General features: G+C 43.1%; 1 protein-coding gene across 6 annotated transcripts; it reads right to left on the reverse strand.

Moving 5' to 3' along the window:
- Window positions 1-1,725: 1,725 nt before the first annotated feature.
- SPATS1 (spermatogenesis associated serine rich 1) lies at window positions 1,726-24,795 on the reverse strand. Of its 6 annotated transcripts, none has more exons than XM_047731917.1 (9): window positions 24,605-24,795; window positions 24,235-24,309; window positions 17,391-17,555; window positions 15,439-15,586; window positions 12,440-12,564; window positions 10,984-11,145; window positions 6,358-6,478; window positions 5,478-5,540; window positions 1,726-3,033 (listed from the first exon to the last, which is right to left on the reverse strand). In XM_047731917.1, exons 2-9 carry the CDS (start codon window positions 24,257-24,259, stop codon window positions 2,886-2,888), a joined length of 957 nt encoding a protein of 318 aa, XP_047587873.1. In that variant the 5' UTR covers window positions 24,260-24,309; window positions 24,605-24,795; the 3' UTR covers window positions 1,726-2,885. The 6 variants fall into 6 exon arrangements, with proteins under 6 accessions (XP_047587873.1, XP_047587870.1, XP_047587869.1 ...); XM_047731914.1 differs by having other exon boundaries at window positions 24,706-24,783; XM_047731913.1 differs by lacking the exon at window positions 24,605-24,795 and having other exon boundaries at window positions 1,726-2,672; window positions 2,918-3,033; window positions 24,235-24,592.
- Between the last annotated feature and the right edge of the window lie 213 nt (window positions 24,796-25,008).

A 25,008-nucleotide genomic window follows, 5' to 3' on the forward strand; every position in this document is an offset into this window, starting at 1 on the left:
CCCAACTTTTGAGGGCCAAATGCCTACGAGCAAAAGAAAACAGTCTAATCCAACTGGATACTCATACTGGAAATGCAGACAACGATTAGAATTATACAGAATATTCATAAATTGTGTGTGGGATTGTAGAAGTTTAACATCCTAATATCTTAATATTTTGACAACTGAGGTGCAGAGACTGGAGAAACAGTCTTGGAATGGTCTTCATTTAGCTTATTTGGACTTAGGGGCCACTAGCACTAAACAGAATATTCCCTCCAGGCCACAAGAGCCGGTTTTCATTTTTCCCAAGATCCGAAATTAGAATACCTTGCATACAACGTCAAGTTGTTACTCTAATGCATTCACTTAGAAATGTCACATACGGTGGTTTCTATTAAGACTGCAAGCTGCAGTTATTTAAAGAAATGAACACACACACACACACACACACGTACACGCACACCTGCACACTCATGCTATTTTCCAAGGAACCTAAAGTGAGGTGAAGGGGATTTTCAAGCCTTAAAAGGTCCAACGTTTTTGAGCCTAGAAGGAGGACTGGAACAGCTAGGACATCCATATATTTTTCCCACTTGGCCATTTGGTCTATGCCTTAGTCTCCCCAAAAGATGCATGCACGTGAATTTATGTCCTGCCCAAAGTTAGCAGCGGAACTCCTCAGCTGCTGGTGGTTGGCAATGCTGAGGAGTAAGAAAGACCTGGCCACTCAGGTGTGCCCACAGAGCACCCCAAATCCAGTGAATGCCCTGATTTCCAGGAGATGGAATGTGGCACTACAACTCCAGATCAATTATTCAATAGCGTTCTTTTTTTAATCCTATCTCCTTCTGTTTAGAGCCATATGTAGGAATTACATAGACCTCGTTGAAATCTACAGGCTAATATACACCTTCTGAAACTGTCCTTCTGTTGGTTTCCTTAATACCTTTACTGTGTAGGACTTCTTCCCTCCAAAACTGACAGTGCAGAGTGTTTCCTATTCCACTTAGATAATCCCATCTGGAAATTCCTGCAGAATCACTTTTTCCATTTCTACTATGTTCTACATTATCCATCCACACGGGTGGTCGCGACTGACATTTTTATATTTTAACTCATAGAAGCATAAAAAATTGTTTTTTTCAGGAGTGCATGTATTTGAGAAAATCTGTTGGCAACCTCTTTTTTCTTTCCTTTTCTAAATTGTTTGGTTTTATTTTCTTTTCTGGATTTTGTTGGGGACGGGAGTGAGCTTTGTGTCCCAGGGGCAAGAGAATCAGCCCAGAGGCATGTTGATGCTAACCCAAGAAGTGGTCACAGTTGCTGGTGGTATGACTACCATGTTCTCTGCTAGTTGGTCCAAAGGCCAGTATGAAGACAGCATGGATGTACTGGGACTGGGTCCTAAACCTGCTTCCTTTACTTCAGCTATGTCTAGAGACAATGCTTTGCCAATGAACTAAATCATATCTCGTGGTTTGGGTATTTTGAGTGTCAGTCTGGGCCCCAATTCTTTCTTTCCACCTTAAGGTTTGGGCAGACCAGACCTGCAACCCTCATTAGCCAACCAGCAGAGGTCTCCTTAGTAGAACAGATTGGCTACCAAGATGCTGAGTCATTGGGGGCACCTGGGTGGCTCAGTGGGTTAAGCCTCTGCCTTCAACTCAGGTCATGATCTCAGGGTCCTGGGATCGAACCCCATATCAGGCTCTCTGCTCAGCGGGGAGCCTGCTTCCCCCTCTCTCTGCCTGCCTCTCTGCCCACTTGTGATCTCTCTCTCTCCTTCTGTCAAATAAATAAATAAGATCTTAAAAAAAAAAAAAGATGCTGAGTCATTGGCTTGACAGCAGAGAGTGACAGCCTGGCCTGACTGTATACAGTTGGCTTTTGTTCCCATCTTTTTCTCCATATATTTGCTTCTTGCCTCATTGAGGAAAGGCCCTAAGACTCAGGACTGGTCCTCATGGAGCTCTTGTCCTGCGTGGCCATGTGGACAAACGCTACAAAAGTGGAGAACGGCGATGGAGAACAATGGTATGAATGACCTTTGGAGATCCAGCCTTCACATTATTCTGACATGTACCAAGCAAATAGTAGAGAAAATCTCAAAATAGTATTAATGAGAACAATTTTACCAAATTAATGAAAGCCTCATGCCTGCATCTTACCAATGATTTGAGAGTATCCTTCAAAAACTAAATTTAACTGAATAAAACTGAAGGTGGGCCGTCTACCAGTAGAATTGCATCAGTGTTAAGTTCTCTGAATTCGATACTTGTATGGCAACCATTGGAGAAGATCCTTGACCTCAGGAGATACATGTTAAATTATATAGTAAAGGACTATGATGGCGGCCACTCATTCTCAAATAATTCCACAAAACAATAAGAATAACAAAAGAGAGAGAAGGCACCAAGTTTGACAAATGTTAACAGTTGTAGATTCTGGATGAAGGATATATGGGGATTTGTTCATTGAATGAGTCTCACAACTTCTCTGTAAGTTTGAAAGTTTTCAAAATATAAAGTTAAAAAGAGCACAGCATGGTGATTACTCATCAAAGTCAAACGTTTGACCTAGAGCAGTCACACTGACAGAAGCGATCGATCGGAGAGGCTCTCCTGACTACAGTCAGTATGGGTTCTACGGACCTGTTTCTGTTCAGGACTGTCTTGCGGAATCCAGAGAACCTGTGGATAGAGGCACGGAGTTAAAGGCTGTGCTCTGTTATAAGATTACCAGTGCTCAACCAACACACTGAACCAGTGATGCGTGGCCGTGACATCAGCCCAAGGGACCACGTTGGGGCAAGGACACCATCCACTCTGGGAGAGGCTTCGCCTTCTCTCCTCTCCACTGTGAAGCCTCTCAAAGGCCTTCTCTTCCAGGCTTGCCTCCAGTTTTTATACTGTTCTTTGAAGGTTCTTTAACCCACCAGGAGGATATAAACTGTGCACCAAGGGGGACGCTGGTTGCCAGTTATCAAGCTCCTCCACCTCCCTTATCTCATGCTTCAGCCTGTTGGCCTTCTCCTTCACCCAGAAAGGCAAGCTGTGGAAAGAAAACAACACTTGGGTTTGAGTTTGTGTGCAGCAAAATGGACAAATACCTTCAGGGGATCAGACACGGCATCCTCCAAAGCAAGAAGGCTCCCAATTTAGGAGACCGGCGATGACACAAACCATGTTAGTTGTTCAGCATTTCCCTCTTCCCCAGACCCAACTCTCTTTTCTGCCCTTCTCTGCCCAGAGACCTGACCCCTGCCACTTGAACCACCTTGACCCCACCATATGCCTCTAGCTTTCAGCCAGGCTTGGCTAACGCACCAGCAGAAGACCAGAAAGCAAGCAGAGGTTGGGGTATTTCTCACCTAGCTCCTCTACTCCTGCTATCTCCTGAGGTACCCCACTTCTGGCTGAGACCACACTCTCCACTGCCACAACCCCTTCCTGACAGCCATTCTTCATCTCCTGCCAAGCTGGGCAATGAAACCATTGGGAGTGGTGACAGTGGTGACTGCCCAATTGAGAGAGCCTCAGGAGACTTTGCCCTTCCATGCAATTTCCCTCCAGCTGTTTATCCATGCGGAAACAGTCCTTTCATTCAGCTCTCTTGAGAAGCCCACCTGAGTGTGCCTTCTGCTGTTTTGCTGTGGCCTCAGTTAAGTCAGACACCGGCATCCTCCCAAGTCCGCAGAGATTTAAAAGGACATATGCTGGCCTACACTGTGTGTGTTCCAAGAGGTACCAGGAATTGGGACTCCTGGGATGAGTCAGACATTCTTAATCTTTTCATCTTTTGGCAACTACGGTTTTCATACATTTAGGGAGAAATGCACCATGACTGGGGGAAAAATGCCCTGATAAATCTGCTAGCGATGGGGAAGTCCTTGCAGGAAGGAAACGAGATGAATACATAGGTAATAGGTGGGGGTTAAGGATATCACATAAAGCTGACAAACCAATACTAGAAGCCCAAACAAGACGAGCAGGCTCTTGTTTGGGCAATATAGAAAGATACTAGCAGAAAGCATCAATAGAACAAAACCACAAGCATTCCCTAACATAGAAAGAAATCATTTTTTTTTAACTTTTGTTGAAGCAATCAAAGAAAACAGACTCATGATAAAAATAATATAATACACATAATAATTGTAACAAAATATTATGACAGAATTGGGATCAAATCTGTCAAATTGGGGCATCCGGGTGGCTTGGTCCTTGACCATCTGCCTTCAACTCAGGTCATGATCCCAGGGTCCTGGGATCAAGCCCCACATCGGGCTGTCTGCTCAGTGGGGAGTCTGCTTCCCCCTCTCTCTCTGCCTGCCTCACTTCCTATTTGTGATTTCTGTCAACTAAATAAATAAAATCTTAAATAAAAAAAAAAGCTCACAAGTTTGGAATAAAAGGCTTTTATTTCCACTGAGCTCCAGGGTTTGGTCTCTTCTCTCAGCTGGACGCTTGGTAGATCAGACTGTGGGTCACTTGCCCACTCTAGCCATACTTAGATGACACTGTTTTGTATTAGAAAGTGAAATTTGGGGGGCGCCTGGATGGCGCCAGTTAATGCAATTAATGGCATCAGTTAAATGTCTGCCTTCAGCTCAGGTCATGATCTTGGGGTCCTTGGGTCGAGCCCCACATCAGGCTCCCTGCTCCGCTTCTCCCTCTCCCTCTGTCCCTATCCCCAACTCATGTTCTTTCTATCTCTCTCTCAAATAAATAAAAATTTTAAAGTTAAATTACTTTAAGATTTATTTATTTATTTATGTATTTAAGAGAGAGAGAGAGAGCACAGACACACACAAGCAGGAAGGGGCAAAGGGAAGGGCAGAGGAAGACAAGCAGACTCCCACTGAGCAGGGAGCCCAACACAGGCTCAATCCCAGGACCCTGAGGTCATCACCCAAGCCAAAATCAAGAGTCGGTTGCCTAACAGACTGAGCCCCTGGGGTGCCCCTGGAAAGTGAAATTTTTTATGTTGACACATATCATTTTCTAGGTCTAAACCCTACTTGGGCAAATAAATGAGGTTCAGAATGATGGTGACCTTAAAATATGAGATCAGAAGAATGATACTTCCCTCAAACATGAGAATATTCAGATGGCTTTTCCTCTGCCTCTTCAAATTCTAACCATCCTCCTTGGCTGCACTCATTTAAGCATGGGTCTTTCTTTTCCAACAACTCTTGGGTTTTGAAAATCTTTTTGCTCCATATAAACCCCCCCACAGTGTTTACCTAGCACAACATGGGGCCTCTGGCGGACTGTCCATCTTACCAGCTGAAGATGTGGACAACCCAGCTGCCAGACTCCACAGCACTTCCCCTCCAAGTGCCTCACCAAAACTCTCCATACAAATTGCCCCACCTGCTGGAAGGCCAAAGGTCCCTCCGTGTTGGGGGCCTATGAGCTTTTTCGTAGGAGAAAATTATAAATAACTAATAACTTCATAAAGATTGGATAATATAAAAACACGGTGCAAGAACTCACGTAGGAATTTGTGGAAGAGGCTCTAGTGGAATAAATGTATCATATTTCTTTTCATAAGGCACTCTGAAAAACAGAACAGACAACCATCAAATTGGCATGGCTTCTATAGCAGAGAGATTGGTACATCATTGTGTTCAATAGAATGTTTAATTTTCTGGTTTTAATGGCCTCCTATGGGCCTCACAGCTATAAGGTCATAATTCTTATTATAATTTGTACTAAACATCATGAAAGCAAACGTGATCCATTTTTTTAAATATTAATGCAATATACCTACTATTTTTCTTTTAACATAACGAACCTCCCTTTCTCCTCAGTCGCTTTGGTCTTAGTTCCAAGGGTACATCAATTCAAACAGTAGTCACTGATGAACAATCTGATTCGATATGAAACTGAAAAGTCTTCAGACTTACAGTAACAATGATAGGGACAAAATTAACAACTACATTTTTGTAGTCAAGATCCTGTGTATAATTTCAGTTACGAACACACATATACGCGGACACTAAGGAACTAGAGATGAACTTTTCTAGGAATTGTCGGCAACCATGCTTTGTTGGAATCTACTCCTTATGAAATATAACATATATAGTACAGAGAGATACAATTACTTTAAAATTAGCACAAGAGGGGCGCCTGGGTGGCTCAGTGGGTTAAAGCCTCTGCCTTCGGCTCAGGTCATGATCACAGGGTCCTGGGATCAAGCCCCACATCAGGCTCTCTGCTCAGCAGGGAGCCTGCTTCCTCCTCTCTCTCTGCCTGCCTCTCTGCCTACTTGTTATCTCCGTCAAATAAATGAATAAAATCTTTTAAAAAAATAAATAAAAATAAAATATAAAATAAAATTAACAAAAGAACCGTAGTATTCATATACACTTACATGGAGAAATTCACTGGTGGGAGAGTTGATCCTGCTTTGTGGAAGTCTTTACTCTGTTCTGGGTACATATATGGATTATCTCCTGGAGTTAACTTTGGTATTCCATTCCTAGGATCAATATCTGTGAATGATATTTAAAAACACGGGTGTGCCTGGGTGGCTCAGTCATTAAGCGTCTGCCTTCAGCTCAGGTTACAATCCCGGGGTCCTGGGATCGAGCCCTGCCTCAGGCTTCCTGCTTGGTGGGGAGCCTGCTTCTCCCTCTCCAACTGCTGCTCCCCATACTTGTGCTGACTCTCTCTCTTCAAATAAATGAATAAAATTTTTAAAAAAATTTAAAGACATGACCATAAAAAGGACTAAAGGTAATCCAAAGATAGGCTCTATCAATATGACAATGGAAACAAGATAATTTCATGTTTTCTTATGAGGTACATATTATTATTATGTTTGTGATTGTCTTGCCTTGAGAAGATGAAAAGTGTGCTTGAGAAACACTGTGTTTGGGAGATTTTCCAGAAAGTGCCATGATAACCCCACCCTGGGAAAGAAGAATCGCTTAGGTTCAGACGGGATATTTTGGTTTAAAGTGAATGGTGAATCAAAGGTATCTGCAAAGGGTAAGCAAGAAGTCTGCTTAAAATCTGAGCATTGGTGCTCTTTGAATCCCTGTATCCTACAAAGCTTAAGAAGCAAATGTAATTGGAATCAGTCTCTCAGACTAGATCTCAGAAGGAAATGAGCTAATGAGGAAGAGCTACAGAAGAGAAAAGTTACATATTCAGGTCAATTTCCCTACAATTTATAACCACAGACAACATTTTGTTCTTCGTTCTATGACAACAAATTAGGCCTTGAAGGAACTCCATCAATGGCCTGATCATAGCTAATGGGTTAGAGCCAACCATTAATGAAACATATTTCAATTTTTTTTCTATAATAAAGGTGTTGAATTTCAGTTCGTAATGGAAGCTGACTGGCAGTCATGATGCTGTCTCTCCATCTTATCCAAGAAATAACAAGAGAGAAGAGAATGTCGTGAAAAGAAGAAATGTCCAGTGCCAAGCTTAACAGTAACAAGCACTGTAAGAGATTGAGGAAGAGAAAAAAATGGGAAAAGATCATTGCATTCTGGATTTAAAGAAGTCACTGCACATCACCTAAGAAGTAATCACACCTAAAACGAATCAAGCCTACAGGTCCTACTATCAGTTTACAAGAAATACACAGGACAGAGAAATCTGTTAAATGGTACCAAGAAGTGTAATCAGCAAAATCCTGACTGGCAAACTCTACAGGATACATGATCTAGTTTCTTTCTTTTTTTTTTTAAGATGTTATTTATTTATTTGAGAGAGAGAGTGAGTGAGAGAGCACACACAGGGGGAGCAGCAGAGAGTGAGGGGGAAGCAGACTCTCCACTGAACCATGATCCCGATGCAGGGCTCGATCCCAAGACCCTGAGATAATGACCTGAGCCAAAGGCAGACACCCAACCAAATGAGCCACCCAGGCGCCCATGACATAGTTTCTACATCAAATAAACTGCAAGGAAAGGGGGAGGACCTCTATTTAAAAAAGACTTGATGGATGCCTGGGTGGCTCAATCCATTGGGCGTCTGCCTTCGGCTCAGATAATGATTCTGGGGTCCTGGGATCCAGCCCCACATTGGGCTCCTTGCTCGGAAGAGAGACTGTTTCTCCCTCTCCCTCTGCCTGCAGCTACCTCTGCTTGTGCTCTCTCACTCTCCCTCTCTCTATGTGTCAAATAAATAAATAAAATATTTTTGAAAAAGAAATTTAAAATGTAAAGACAATACCCCATTTCTTTTTTTTTAAGATCTTATTTATTTATTTGACAGAGAGAGATCACAAGTAGGCAGAGAAGCAGGCAGAGAGAGAGGGGGAAGCAGGCTCCCTGCTGAGCAGAGAGCCAGATTCGGGGCTCGATCCAAGACCTTGAGATCATGACCTGAGCTGAAGGCAGAGGCTTTAACTCACTGAGCCACCCAGGCGCCCAACAATACTTCATTTCTTGAATGGAATAAGAAACATTAAAGTGATTGTGATACTTTATTCTATACATTCAATAAATATTTCATAAGTGTGTCTTTGCATTTATTCAGTACATACAAAGACCATAAAAGGAAGGAAGGAGGGAACAAAGGAATGAAGGAAGGATGGAAGGGAAATAATAATGCACATAATTCAAGATAATGTTTACTTTGAGTTAGGAGGGAAGTGATGGGTTAGGATTAGGATTTGAGTTGATCGTGATAATCCCATTTATTTCTAACGAATACTTAACACTGGCCCAGTTCTAGGCAGTGAGATGGGGTGGATGGAAGTCTCCTAAAGACCGTTTGAGAAAATTTTCCCTTTGTTCTAAAAGAGAAAGGCAACAAGAGAGATTCCTCTTTTTCATGTTTTGAAATAGAGATACAATGCTTGGAACAGCAACAGTTCTCTTGTGACCATAAGATGACAAGTATGAAGACAAAAATCCAACACAGTCTGAGAATAGCAGCACAGAAAGACAAAATGAACCTGTGTCTTTGATGACATCATTGGGCAACCAGTCCATATAGGCCACCTAGATTTCAAAGCTTCTTGTTAAATATATAATAAATAACTTCAAGAAAAGCATATAATATCTGGGGCACCTGGATGGCTCAGATGGTTAAGTATCTGCCTTCAGCTCAGGTCATGATCTCTGGGTCCTGGGATCGAGCCCCATATCGGGCTCCCTGCTCAGTAGGGAGTCCGCTTCTCCCTCTCCCCTGCCTCTCCCCCTGCTTGTATGCGCTCTCTCTCTCTCTCTCAAATGAATAAATAAAATCTGTTCAAGAAAACATATAATATCTTATGATTTAAGCCTCTGACAGTTTGGTTTTTGTTCTACTGTGGCCAAGAGCATCCTTAAGTACTATACAGCTAAACTTAGTCCCTTCCTGATTTTTCTCCATTATCTCATATTTAAATAAATCTTCCCCAGTCTACCCAATGGCTGCATCTCAGTTGGGAGTGAGAAGTCAGGGTGTGCACAACAGGCTTACATGATATCAGGGCTCTGGGGTAAGGCTTTGGGTCCTGGGTCATGGACTGCAAACCACATCAGTATCTGATACTCACCTTATCTCTGCTACTCTCTGGAAGCTGCCATTTATTTCTGTTGTCTGCTAAAACATGTCATCTAATCTGATCTCAGGAAGCCAGCCCCCTCCACAATGCAACAGGTGAAGCATCAATTTATTCTCCTACGATCCCTGGCTTGATGGTCCCCTCCCCTCATACTGTGGTCTCCCAGCATTTCAGTTGCGAGACCGGAGCCGTTCTCCTGGCTGGCTCTCTGTTTCTTACTTTCTCTGTGTCCCAATCGTCACAGTCTTCACAGGGCACAAAAATGCAGCTATTCCTCTGCATCTCCTGGGTAGGTGAGACCTTGAGGCTGGCTTTCTGCTTAGATATTGCCCACAGCAGTCACACTACCCTGCTGCTCAGCCAAAGCAGATAACCACTTGACTCTGAAGCTTGAGATCTCGCCCAGTCACCCTCAGAGGCAGAAACCCAGCTAGGCTTTGGTGCTGGGCATCAAGCAGAATGCGGGACTCCCCAAAGCTCTTCCACCTCCTCTAGCATGGCTTCTTGTATATCCTCTTGCCAGACAAAAGCCTTGATCTTTAAAACTATTTGTCTCTGCTCTGAGTTTAAAGCCTATGTTGAGGGGCACCTGGGTGGCTCAGTGGGTTGAGCCGCTGCCTTTGGCTCAGGTCATGATCTTGGGGTCCTGGGATCGAGCCCCGCATCAGGCTCTCCGCTCGAAGGAAGCCTGCTTCCTCCCCCCTGCCCGCCTGCCTCTCTGCCTACTTGTGATCTCTCTCTCTGTGTCAAATAAATAAATAAAATCTTAAAAAAAAAAAGGCCTATGTTGAAACTCAAAAATGAGAACTTTCTATTTCTTTCCCTCTGTATCCCTGTGACAGCAATCCATGAAGCATGGCATGGAAATACAGGTATTTCCAGAGAAGAATGTGCTATAATGGTCCTTGGGTACCCAGCAAACCTAGGATCTTTCCATAAATCTATTATGGGTAGGTTGGGACAGAGAACTCCCCATGTTCCAATCTCTCTCTCTCTCTCTCTCTCTATATATATATATATATACACTCATCTCAATTACCTTTAATTAAATAAGCTATGAAATAACAGCATGCACTTCAGGCTAAGGTTTAAGGGAATATTTTCCCTTTGAAGAATATAATGTACAATTTAAATACATATGATGGGCAGCAGCTAACTGAAACCTAAATTATTTTCTGGAGGCTTGAATGAAGGTTTCTATTAATAAGTATCTGAGAGAACTTATCTGAGGACTTAAATGTCACATTAGCATTTTATGAAATTCAGAGAAAAACAAAAATGTGGATCAGCATATGTTGTGAGTTCTTTGCCAGAAAGTGCAGTCTGCCAGCCGTCCCCTTTACGTTCCCATCTTCCTGGCTGCGCTAGAGTGACATGGTGACCCCAGAGGGCGGATGCCAGCCATGGAATGTTGGGCCTACAGAACCACAACTCAGGGAGTATTTTTAGGCATGGCACAGGCAAGGTCCAGGAGGAAAATATTACCGTATTTCTTCCTCCCAAAGCACTTGTCCACCATTCTCTCTGACAGAGACCTCCTGTTGCCGAGGAAGAGCCCGTTAAAGAAACACTGCTTTCCAACATGGTAGGTGTGGATATTGCTGCTAAATCTTGGGTAAAATGTCCATTCTGGACGCTGCCCATCTTCTGCAAGACATCAGAAATCTTCCCATCAGCATCGCTCCCAGCCTCACATAACGCAGTTAAAACACAGGAAAGTTGTCCCAGGCATTCTCTGACTGGCTGTCCTTTATCAACGTGTATAATCCCTTCGTCCTACATCAGGGGCAATGTCAACCTCTGACGGATGAGGCCTGAAAGGAAGGGAAGTGGAGAGAAAGGGATCTAAGAGGCCTCTTTTTTCCCTTTTTACCCTCTCGTCCAAAAATGAAGCCAATTTTTTAGTTGGAAGTGATGTATGGAATGGAAAGCTCTGAGACACTTCTGGGTGTCTCAGAGCACCTACGATCCAACCTTCACGCTGATAAGTGGGTAGGAAGAAGAGAATGCCTATCAGGCAGGGAAGGGCCTGGCAACCATCCCAAATGGACCGGAGAGCCCGTGGTGTTGGCAGCAACGGTGGCAGGCGCATGCGCAAGAGTGACACGGGACGATGTCTCCACGCAACTCGGGCAAAGGAGAAAGGCGGGACCTCGAGCAGGTTGCTGGACCTGTCCGTGTCTTTGTTTCCTCATTCAGTACTTTTCTTTTAAACAATGAGAGATCCCCTAACAGCGCTAGGGTTGCTTGAGAAGCCCTTGGGCTCTGTGATGGCCAAAAAAGCACACAGGCTCTGGAGGCTGGCAAGTTCCAATTCTAACCCCAACACCGTGCTCTCGTATGAGTGACAAAGTCTCTCCAAGCTTCAGTGGACTTCTGTGTAAAATGGGTAGGTCTATATTAGCCACCTAGATTTATATGTGTGACACAGAAAGAGGTCCATGATCTATTTGCCTTGCGTGAAAATAGTTTATATCTTATTTTCCACGAGTGCAAATATGATTGTATATATAATATAACCCATATATGCCTGAGTACATGCATGCACGCACATACATGTTTCAGAATTCCTCACAGATACAGGGCATAATGGAGATACTGTTGGAAAAACACTGGGAAGAGGTTTCTATACTCTAAATACTCCTTTATTATTTTAATGCTTTGCTATAGTACTTTTACGGTTTTTATACAAATCCATTTTAGTTTTAGAAAATATATTTCCATATCATATATTTTATGACATACAATTTTAATATACATTTTATATGTATTTCATATTCAAAAATATATTTCACATATTCAGCTGAGTCACTGTGAGAATTAGAGATGAAGCATGTCCAACCCCTGACACTTCCTGAGTGAACAGTGCCCAACAGCACGACAGACTTCTGGAAAGCCCTGGGTGTGGAGGCACACAGGGGAGAGGCTATGACATACTCACTTGTCTGCAATTTAAGCAGACTGAACTCCTCACGATATTTATCCTTTGGCACTTCAGGCAATGAGGTTTCAGAGGAGTGATCAGAATGTGAGGAGGAGGATTTCAGATCCAAATCTGCAGCCAGGCTGGAAAGGAAGAAGAAGGATTATATTCTTCCATGCACTTAAATATGATGTTACATATCTTACACTAGAATTACTCTCCCTTATGACAATTAGGTCTGGCCCCCATAAATTTCCATGACATATCATTTATTTACCCACAACTTGAGGGGACTGACACAGTGTGGTGTTTCCTCAAAAAAGTTAGAGAATTACCATATAACCCAGCAATTCCACTCCTAGTCATATACCCCCAAAGAACTGAAAACAGAGACTCTGATACTTGTAAAGGAATGTTCTTTGCAGCATTACTCCCATTAGCCACACAGTGGAGACCACCCAAATGCTCACTGACCAATGCATGGAGAAGCAAAAGTGGTATTGACATACAATGGAATATTATTCAGCCATAAAAAGGAATGGCGTTCTGATACATGCTGCAACGTGAATGAAACTTTAAACATTGTGTTAAGTAAAATAAGCCAAACACAAAAGGACAAACATTATAGGACTCCATTTACATGAAATACCTTAATAGGTAAATTCAGAGAGACAGAAAGTAGATCAGGTTAGTAGATTAGGGTAGATTAGAGTACCATGGTTGGCAGAGAGGAGAGAATGGGGAATTATTGCTTAATGGGTAGAATGTTTCTATTGGCACTGGTGAAAATAATTTTTTTAAGATTTTTTTTAATTTATTCATTTGACAGACAGAGATCACAAGCAGGCAGAGAGGGGAAAGGAGGTTCCCCAATGAGCAGAGAGCCGGATGTGGGGCTTGATCTCAGGACCCTGAGATCATGACCTGAGCTGACCTGATATGACCTGAGCTGAAGGCTTAAACCACAGAGCCACCAGGCGCCCCACGACTGGTGAAAATGTTTTAAAAGTGACAAGGATAGGGGAGCGTGGGTGGTTTAATCAGGTCATGATCTTGGGGTCTTGGGACTGAGCACTGCAGGGAGCCTGCATCTCCTTCTCCCTCTGCTGCCCTCCCTGCTTGTGCTTGCTCTCTCTCTCTTTCTCTGTCAAATAAATAAATAAAATCCTTAAAAAAAAATAGCAGTGATGGTCGAAAGGTAATCAATTCCAATGGGGAAAAATGGATAAAATGGCAAATATTATGTTATATATAATTCACCCCAATTAAAAAAAAAAGAATGATGTACTGATACATGCTGTAACATAGATGAACCTTGAAAATGAAACACTGAATGAAAGAAGCCAGACACCAAAGGCCACATATTCCATTTATATGAAATGTCCAGAATAGGCAAGTCTACAGAGATAAGAAGGACATCAGCGGTTGTCTAGCGCTGGGGGGTTAGGGGACATGGTGGGAGTGATTGCTCAAGAGGATGGGCTTCTTTTTGGGGGTGATGAAATGTTCTAAAATTGATTGTGGTGATGGTTTAGTGAATACGTTAAAAACCACTGAGTTTGCACACTTTAGGAGGGTGAAGACTTTTTTTTCTCATGCACATAAAAAAACAACATCAAATTGCAGACCTGTACCCCTGAAACAAATAATACATTATATGTTAAGTTTAAAAATTTTAAATAAAAGTTAAAGAAAAATAAATAACATTAAGGGGCACCTGGCTGACTCCGTCTGTGGAACCCATGACTCTTGATCCCAGGGTTGTGAGTTCAAGCCTCACGTTGAGTGTAGAGATTACTTAAAAATAAATCTTTAAAAAATATGTTAATATTGATTCTCTAAGAGGTGGAACTACCATGAGTTTTATTTTTAATATTGTTTTTATACTTTCAAAATTTCTACGTGTACTTACTTTCCTTATAACAAAAGCCATTAGAAAAAAAAAAAGTTCCAAAAAAGAAAAAAGAAAAAAAAGAAGAAAAAAAGTTCCAAAAAAGAAAAAAAAAAAGGCTCCAAAACTTTTACTGTGAAGAAATCTAAACAGAGGGGCATCTGGGTGGCTCAGTTGGTTAAGTGTCTGCCTTCAGCTCAGGTCATGATCCCGGAGTTCCGGGATTGAGTCCCAAGTTGGGCTCCCTGCTTAGCTCAGGGAATCTGCTTCTCCCTCTGACCCTCCCCCTTCTCATGCTTTCTCTCTCGCTCGCTCAAATAAATAAAATCTTTTAAAAAAAGAAAAAGAGGGGAGCCTAGGTGGCTCAGTGGGTTAAAGCCTCTGCCTTCGGCTCAGGTCATGATCCCAGGGTCCTGGGATCGAGCCCCACATTGGGCTCTCCGCTCAGCAGGAAGCCTGCTTCCTCCTTTCTCTCTCTCTGCCTGCCTCTCTGCCTACTTGTGATCTCTGTCAAATAAACAAATAAAATCTTTTTTAAAGAATAAATAAGAAAAAGAAAAAGAAATCTAAACAGAGAAAAGTACTCACCACAAATAGTTTTACAAATAATTATAAAGCCAGCCCTCCCCTCCACTCTTCCCCCCATCCATTGCTCTCCAGAAACCATTTGTGTGTCCCTATCACCGAGAATTAATGACTATCCTGACTCTGACTCTTAGAGTAATCATGGCTTTGCTTTTCTCTAAGATTTACCACCTAAGTATGTATTCCAAAAAATACAGCTTAGTTCACTTGCCTTTGAACTTCATAATGACAAGCATGTCTACAACACATATTGTGCGTCATGAATCTTCCAATCCTTTTCCATGTATTAACTCATTTAAACCTCAAAACAATTCTATGAAATATTATCTCCATTTTATAGATGCAAAAACTAAGGCCCAGGAAAGTAAAGTCATTTTCCCAAGTTCACACAGATGAACTTGGCAGAGCTGGGGTTTGAACCTAGACAGTCTAGCTCCAGAATCCATGCTCTTGCCAAACATGTCATGCCACCTCTCAGAATATTGGCTTCCTGGTCAGAATTTACCCCGATAGTTACGGTCTTTATTGCACCCTTACTTACTCTAAGTGAGCAGACACTTTGCAGAGGCCTGGAGGCTCGCTCACACTAAGACATGTTTCAACAGAAGATGAGTGGCTGACCTTTCTGCCGGAGGATGTTGTGTTGGCAAAGCATCCCTTAGATTCCAGAAAATTGCTGTGTTTAGTACCTGCAACACATCACCATCGGATTTCATTACTGAAATGAAATGCCTAGCCCTCCATCTTGTTCCCTAGATTATATAAATTATTTTTTCAAAACTAACATTTATTGAGCATGTACTGTGTATTGAGGATTATGTCAACATTTTACATGCATTATCCCACTTAATTCCCATAACAGCCACAGAACTAAGTATTGCTTATCCTTCCATTTTACCAAAGAGGGAATTAAGGCACAGATGGTTAAGCAACTTGCCTATGATCACACAGAAAATGTGAACACACAGTAAACACTTCAGTCCAGATTTGATCACAGCTCTTGTGACACTAAAGTCAAAAATCCTAACCATATGCTAGACTACTGACCCTCCAGAGTTTACCTACTTGGAATTAAGTGGAAGAGATAACATCTGAATCAAGCTATCTATCTGTACATTGCATTGAGCATCTCAAAACAAACTTTCAAAGGATTATTCATGGAAAGACTGATGAATAATCCAAAGAACTACCGTCAGAAACTTCCATGGGGGGGCGCCTGGGTGGCTCAGTGGGTTAAAGCCTCTGCCTTCAGCTCAGGTCATGATCTCAGGGTCCTGGGATCAAGCCCCACATTGGGCTCTCTACTCATCGGGGAGCCTGCTTCCTCCCCCTCCTCTCTCTCTCTCTGCCTGCCTCTCCTCCTACTTGTGATCTCTGTCAAATAAATAAATAAATAAAATATTTAAAAAAAAAAAAAAAGAAACTTCATCACCCCCCCAACTGGAGCACTGTCATTAATTTATATATGCGTCTTCCCCACCAGACTTAGTACTATGTCTTACTCATCTTCGCAGCACCCAGAACAGTGCCTGACTCAAAGCAGATGCTCAACACATATTTGAGCAAATAAATGAAAAACAATTATAACTCCCCAAGTTCCCCAAGTAAGAGAGTCCTGAAAGCCAGGCTTCTCAGATACAGAATCATAACCATTATCTTCACTCTGCTATACAATTACTGATTTGTGAAAGTCAGTCTGTTCTCTTGTCATTTTATAGAGTGATGCGCTTGGCCAGTCACTTAAAAACAAAAAGTCAGAGGAATGGATATTGCATTTCTTTATGCATAATTTTATAGTGCATAGAAGCTCAATAGACATAATGTAACCTCTAGTTCTAAGAAAATTACAAAAAAGAGGAGTGATTCTTGAGTACATTCCCTTCCCCTCCCAGGATCTCTATTCTTGAGTTTTTCAGGGTATGGCATAAGGACTGCTTGCATCAGAATTATCTGAGAACTCTGTGGGGCGCCTGGGTGGCTCCGTGGGTTAAGCCACTGCCTTAGGCTCGGGTCATGATCCCAGGTTCTGGGTTCGAGCCCCGCATCGGGCTCTCTGCTCAGCAGGGAGCCTGCTTCCTCCTCTCTCTCTGCCTGCCTCTCTGCTTACTTGTGATCTCTCTCTGTCAAATAAATAAATAAAATCTTTAAAAATATATATATATATAGATTCTTTTTTTTATCTTTTTTTTTAAGATTTTTTATTTATTTATTTGACAGAGAGAGATCACAAGCAGGCAAAGAGGCAAGCAGAGAGAGAGAGGAGGAAGCAGGCTCCCCGCTGAGCAGAAAGCCCGATGAGGGGCTCGATCCCAGGACTCTGAGATCATGACCCGAGCCGAAGGCAGCGGCTTAACCCACTAAGCCACCAAGGTGCCCCCAAAATACAGATTCTTAAATCCCATCATAGACCCACTGAATTAGAATCTCTCTAAGTGAGGCCTGGGAACGCGCATTCTGAGCAAACCCTCCTTCCCCTGCACCAATTAGGCTCACGTTCTGCAGTGATATTCCTCCTCTTCAAGTCTAGCTCCGCCACTGCTTTCAGTCCCATCCCACTTCCTGATTCCCCAACTGCACAGTTTCTCAAATTTGCTAGGTCACGAGGATCACCTTGGAGCACTCGGTTCAACACTTGGATCCCAGAGCTCTGATCCAGACCTGCAAGGGAAGACCTGGGTGTCAGTATGGTTAAGAAGCACCTCAGGTGATTCTCAGAGCCGGCCAAGCACCGGAAGAGCTGTTCTGGAAAGTGCCACAGCACCTAGAGCAACCCCAAATAAAGAAAGGGTCACTTGATTGCTTGATGTGTGAGTAGTTGGGTGGGGTGAGCCCAGGGGAAGGGCTGAGAGAGACACAGAGCTGTGAAGGGGAGAGCACAGTTTCCCAGTATCCAAAAAGTAGTGTTCACAAACGTAACATAGACCACACTCTCTGACCACAATGCAATACAATTAGAAATCAATAATTAAAAAACAGCCAAAAACATTCATAAGCTTGGAAACTCAAACCACACTTCTAAATAGCTCATGTAAATGAGGACAACACAATGGAATTCATGAGGTGCTTCATGGTCAATGACATAAGTACTATAAATCAAAACTTGTAGTTATCCAAGTAAAGCAGTAAGTAGAAACTAGAGCCTGAAACGCATTTACTGTAATCCTGTATTTCACTGAATATGAGGTTCTAGCATATTAGTATTTTATGTACCCAAAGAACGAAGGTTGCCAATTAAACTATGACAGAATGCTTTACCACTTAAGAGTTTTTATTATATATTTATTGAAGCAGTCTTTCAAACTTACTTAGGTGTAAATTTTAAGCACCTGTCATTCATGCGCATGTTTAAAAAAGGAAAATATAAGCCAAAAAAATTGGTTAAGCCATTCTTGCATTCAAAGTGTGACTACTGAACCCTTTTTCAATGCAATCACTGATGCCCACATTTCCCACCTAAGTTGACCTCAGTACAACAAGCACATGGGTGATGCTTCACTTCTTAAATGAGTGCTCCTCGACTGCTTCTGGAATGTTCTTCCAAGACACAGACATACCTTCTGCATTATTCAGTGCTCATTCAGCAAAGTTTCCAACAATTATTTCACACCTGCTGCTTGGCCCGCTGCACTAGGAAGACCAGTCCAACCTCAGAGATGCAAACTCTGAAAAATGTCCACCTTAGAATTGACAGATTATAGTATTAAAAAAAAAAAAGATTCCAGGGGCACCTGGGTGCTACAGTCAGTTAAACATCTGACACGTGGTTTCAGCTCAGGTCATGATCTCAGCATCATGAGATCAAGTCCCCCACTGGGTTCTATGCTCAGCACAGAGTCTGCTTGAGATTCTCTCTTCCTCTCCTTCTACCCCTCCCCATTGGTCCCCCCTCTCTCTCTAAAACAAATAAGTAAATCTTTAAAAACAAATAAAAAAAAAACAAAGATTCCAGGACACCTGGGTGGCTCAATTGGTTAAGTGGCTGCCTTCGGCTCAGGTCATGATCCCAGAGTCCTGGAATCAAATCCCACATTGGGTTCCTTGCTCAGTGGGGAGCCTTTGCCGCTCCCCCTGCTTGAGCCCACTCTCTCTCTCTGACAAATAGATAAATAAAATCTTAAAAAAAAAAAAGATTCCAAAATTAATGAGCTAAACTTGCAATGCAAGAAATAAGGGAAAAAAAATAAACACCCCAAATTGATAAAAAAGGATACCATAACATAAAAACAGAAATGAATGAAATAAAAATTATTAGAATTATGGCTTCATGGGAAAAATGAATAATGTAGATAAACAAAGTTCAAGAAAAACCAATCTTTAAGAAAAGTAAACAGTATTAGCAATGAATTACCATAATTGCAAGTAAAATAGAAATAACATTACACATAAAGAAATCAAGTGTCACAAATGCCCAATTACTTGTTCAAGGTTACAGAGCTATAGAGTGTAATTTATAAAATGTATCTTGATGTTACAATAATCAAGATGATACTGACACTAACCCTAACAGCTAAATCAAGAGAACAAAATAGAAAATGTAGGTAGAATAAAATTTTATATAATAGTGGCATTTTGGGGTGCCTGGATGGCTCAGTGGGTTAAAGCCTCTGCCTTCAGCTCAGGTCAGGATCCCAGGGTCCTGGGATCGAGCCCCACATCAGGCTCTCTGCTCAGCAGGAAGCCTGCTTCCTCCTCTTTCTCTCTCTGCCTGCCTCTCTGCCTACTTGTGATCTCTGTCTGCCAAATAAATAAATTAAAATCTTTAAAAAAAAAAAGTGGCATTTCATGTCCATGAGGAAAAAATGGATTATTCAAAAATATTGCTGAAACAATGAATTAACCATATGCAATGAAAATAAAATTAATTAATTAGTTAATCCGCAGATAAATTCCAGATGACTTACAGATTTGAATATAAAACTTAAAATAAAGGATGTACCTGAAAAAAATGATAATTGATTGCTTATACAATCTTAGTTTGGGGAAATTATTTCTAAAAAAGATATCAAATATAGGCAAAATAAAGGAAAAGATGCATAAATTTGAATACATATACATTTAAAACTTCCATAGCAAACTATAAAGTGGGGGGAAAGTTTATAGCGTACACAATTAAGAAAAAGAACTAATAGTCATGACAAATTATGAGTTTTTATAAATTTACTAGATGAAATAAATACCCAAAGAGAAAAAAATGAGCAAAGGACGTGATTAGGTAATTCATTAAAACACACAGACACACCCACACACACACATAAATCGTTGATACACATTTGGAAAAAAATCCATCCTTCCTAGTAATCAAAGAGCTGAATTTAAAACAAGATACCAGTATTTGCTTTGAGTTTGCAAATACCCAAGTTTGGCTCAGCTTGGAGGAGTGGCATTCTTATACATTGCTGGTGGAAAAGTCTCCATCTCACTAAAAAGCACTTTGGCCATATGTAGCCTCCGAATCCTGTGAGAATGGCACTTTTGGTCCAGTGGTTCTACTTCTAGAAACATACCTATGAAAAAGGTATTAAGTTTATCTATAAGGATGCAGAAGGGATCCTCACGTGTAGACAAGAAATAAGAGCAAGAGTAGAGGGGTGCCTTGCGGTGCCTGGGTGGTTCAGTGGGTTAAGCCTCTGCCTTCGGCTCAGGTCATGATCTCAGGTTCCTGGGATCAAGCCCCGCATCTGGCTCTCTGCTCAGCAGGGAGCCTGCTTCCTCCTCTCTCTCTGCCTGCCTCTCTGCCTGCTTGTGATTCCTCTCTCAGTCAAATAAGTAAATAAAATCTTTAAAAAAAAAAAAAAAAAAGAGTAGAGGGGCACCTAGGTGGCTCAGTCAGTTAAACAGCTGTCTTCAGCTCAGGTCATGATCCCAGGGTCCTGGGATTGAACCCTACATCAGACTCCTTGCTCAGCGGGGAGCCTGCTTCTCCCCTCCTTGCCATTTCCCCTGCTTGTGCTTGCTCTGTCTCTCTCTCTCCCCCTTGCTCTCTGTCAAATAAATAAATAAAATCTTAAAAAAAGAAAAAGAGCATTTACTTACAATGATTTTTGCCCATAGGTCTTAACAGTTTCAACAACGGTTGACTTTTTTTTTTTTTTAAGATTTATTTATTCATTTTAGAAGAGGAGGAGAGTGCATTGGGGGTGGGGGCAGAGGGAGAGGGGGAGAGGGAATTTTTTTTTTTAAGATTTTATTTATTTGACAGAGAGAGAACAAAAGAGCACAAACGGGGGAGCGGCAGAGGGAGAAGCAAGCTCCCTGCTAAGCCGAGAGCCCGATATGGGGCTCGATCCCAGGACCCTGGAATCATGACCTGAGCCAAAGGCAGTCATTTAACCACCTGAACCACCCAGGCATCCCAGAGAGAGAGAATCTTAAGCATCTTAAGCAGGCTCCACATCCAGCCCAGAGCCCGAAGTGAGGCTTGATCCCAGGACCCTGAAGTCATGACCTGAGCCGAAGTTAAGAATCAGATATTTAACCTACTGAGACACCTAGGGGCCCCAGTGGTTGCCTTTTCATAGCATGTAAACATTCTAACTATATATTTGCTACTAGAGGACTTGAGAGTTCACCAAAGCAAGAATTGGTTGCTATGGACGGCATCACAAGTTTCTAGGTTCATTTTTTTTTAATTTTAGGGGCAAAATTTGAACACATTATATAACCCTGAGCCGCAAACAGTGAAATCACTGTCTACAAATTTAGCATATTTCCTTGTTTGAGTAATAAGTTTTGTGTTGGTGGGACATCTGGGTGGCTCAGTCAGTTAAGCTTCTGCCTTTGGCTCGGGTCATGATCCCAGGGTCCTGGGATTGAGCCCCGCATCGGGCTCTCTGCTCAACGGGGAGTCTGCTTCTCGCTCTGTCTGCTGCTCCCGCTGCTTGTGCTCTTTCTCTGACAAATAAATAAATAAAAATATATTTCTTTAAGATTTTGTTTATTCATTTGACAGAGAGAGAGAAAACAAGCAGAAACAGGGGGAGCAGCAGAAGGAGAGGGAGAAGCAGACTCCCCGCTGAGCAGGGAGCCCGATGTGGGGCTCGATCCCAAGACCCCAGGATTGTGACAGGAACCAAAGGGAGACGCTTAACCAACTGGGCATGCAGGCTCCCCAAATAAATAAATAAAATCTTAAGAAGACGAACAAGGAGGAGGAAGAGGAAGAGGAGGAGGAGGAGAAGTAGTAGTAGTAGTTTTATGTTAGCAAATGTCTAGAAGGTGTCTGCTGTAACAGGAAAGGCTTATCTGACAGCAAGGGTAGGAAGAGCAGTCTCTCTGCTAAACAGGCAGAGAGCACATCCTTCAAACAGCTGACTACAGGATCTTCCTAGAAGTAACTAACAGAGCCTAGAATACAACCCAGAGACACTTAAATATGGCTTCTAGGGCTTCTGGCTGCCTCTCTGCATCTCCTCAAAGAGAAGAGAGCTGAAATTACAAGTCTGACTCCTTCCATTCTGACAGTGATGCTCCCATTGTGTAAAGTAACTTCAGTCATTCTAGCAAGTCAATTACCTCTCCAGCCTGGCTCCCCACACCTGCCCCACCTCTCTAGTTCTGGAGGCTCTGGTAATACAGAGAAGCTAAACCACATCCTTCTAGAAAAGATCATCACCTTGCATGATCATTGTTATTCAAATTCAATGTCCAGTCAGCCAACCAACAGGAAACTAACAAGTTCACTAAACCTCTCTGATACAAGATGATTCCACTGAAAGGACTGAGAGAAGGTTCTGGCAACTAGAAAGGAATTCAGGGGGAAATGGGGAGTTAAGAAGAAAGTCTGTTTTTTTGGTACCATCTGTGGAATTCACGCTAATTATTTCCATGTCTTTAGTCAGGAATAACACCTTACATAACCAAGGAACTTTCGCACACTTGTCATCTCAGCTCATTTACACAATAGCATGGTCTGGCAGCAGAAAATAATACATCTAGCCAAGCTAGCTTAATGTGGATACCTTTTGAACAAACCACTCTGTTTCTCACCCATTTCTTGACTCGACAAACAACCTGAGGGTCCAGGACGGTGGTTTTTTAACCCTTTTTTGGATCACAGACTTCCCTGAGGAGTCATGAAAGCAATGGGCCCCCCTTCCTGGAAAAATGCATATACACCCCCAGTTTTGCATTCATCTTCAACAGGCTCATGGAGCCCCTTCCTTCCCTAAACCCATGGACTCCGTGTTAAGCTGAGCTCAGATGTGGTCTCCTGAGGGGACATACCTACAGAGCAAAACAGGAAGTCATGGATCTTTGGGGATCTCAGGGTCTGGTGTTCTTCCAGTAACCCTAACTCAAAAACATGGAGCCCCTCTACTCCATCTTTAAAACCCCAGCTCCCTCCATTACCTGAGCTCAACCTGGAAACTATGGAAAAGTCTGGAGCTTAACATTAGAATCCCAAACCCTTTTTCTCCTTGCTGACCTAGCCACATCGGACCATTCATTAATGGTTCTAACTCCTTCTGCTCTTCTGCTCTCCACTTACAGGTGGGTATGGAGAGTCACACCTCCCTCCTCTCCATGCACTTGTGAAGGAGAATGAGGAGATGGGAGATCTGTAATACAAAAGACCGAGGACCAAGCTATGATCTGATGGGGCAGAGATAGAACATTCTAAAATGTTCCCTTTTTGCCACATGCAGGCCACTCACCTACAAATGCTCATACACTCACTCCAAGGTTTTCTGAGAGACAGTGGCTGTTCTGCCCCATGACCCTGTTCTCTAAAGGCCGTGGGCCCCCACACATCCTTCTCAGCCTTCAGAACCAATTAGGGAGCCACCATCCATGATTTAATGTAAACCTTTCTTTAAAGGGGTCATACTTTCCACCCAAGCTCTCCCATCCAACAAACAGTGCCACCAATCTAATGTCTGAGCAAGGAAAAACGAAAGGGCATAGGTTTGGGAGACAGGAAGACTGTGGTCAAATCTCAGCTTCTCCATTTATTGACTGAACCCTTGGGCAGGTCAAACCTCTGGCTCTCTTTATTCATTAGGAATATACCTCTGGAGCTGTTACAAGATCCCAGGAGGTAATTTGTAAGAACCTCTGCTTTGAACTACTATCTGCCTCATCCGACCTTGGGTTAAGGGGCAACCCTCTTGGGTCCCTCCTTCTTCAGGAGCTTTGTCCTATAACCCAATAAACTCTGCTTTAAAAAAAAAAATCTTGGACTAACACAGACAAAGGCTACTATTTAAGGAGTTCTTTTTATACGCCGGCAAACTGGCCACCCTTTAAACTTGAAGTGTTTTGAACTTCCCAGCCTTGGTATATACTTGGATCTGGCGACCAAATCCACACCCAGCCCTCCCGACGAGTTCAACTCAACTGTGTCTCTTCTCCACTGTGGTCATGGCGGAGTCTCCTTTGTCTCGCCTTCGCCAGCTCTCTGCTGCAGGGCGCTCTGCAGATGGAGCGGAGAGGACAGTCCCGTGGACCATATCCAGGGTACATGGACTCCTCTACACGTGTGTTGATTTTAAGTATTAAAAGCAACCCGGAGACCAAGGAAAGACCCTTTTAAAGAAAGGGATCAATCAAAGCAAAAAAGGAGGAAGTCCACCCGCCATCAAGTCCAGAGGGCAGGGTTGGCGTCTTAATCAGAACTTCCCTCGTTCCTCCCTCTCCCCGGGCTTTTCTCGGTTGGGAGTTCTCGGTCCCCGGAGTTCCAGGGGGTTCTCTCCCCCGCCCAGACTCACTGCCCCGCCGGCGCCAGGTGCTCCTTCCCCTTCCACCTCCCGGGCTTCCACCCGTTCCCTCTGCGGAGATCTCCACCGAGGATGCGGCCAGATCAACGCACCAACCGGCGGCAGAACTGCCGGGCGCCGGGCGGGCGAGGAACCCGAGCCGAGGGCGAGAGCGCAGCGGGGCTGCTGGGTTCCCGCGCGGAAGCGCGCTCCGGGGTTGCCAGGACACCAGCCTGGCGCTCCTCCGCCCTGGGTCGGCGCCGGGGTACCGGGAGGAGCCGCGCTACCCACCCCCAGCCAGCAAGGGCGGGCGGTGCAGGCCTGGACCGCTTCGAGGGCCGCTCAGGGTTGCTGGACTTCTTCTTCTTCTTCTTTTTTTTTTTTTTTTTTTAAGAATTGTGGCTTTTCTCAAAGGC

Source organism: Lutra lutra, chromosome 6 (assembly GCF_902655055.1).
Source record: "Lutra lutra chromosome 6, mLutLut1.2, whole genome shotgun sequence".
In the NCBI taxonomy this organism is placed as follows: Eukaryota; Metazoa; Chordata; class Mammalia; order Carnivora; family Mustelidae; genus Lutra; species Lutra lutra.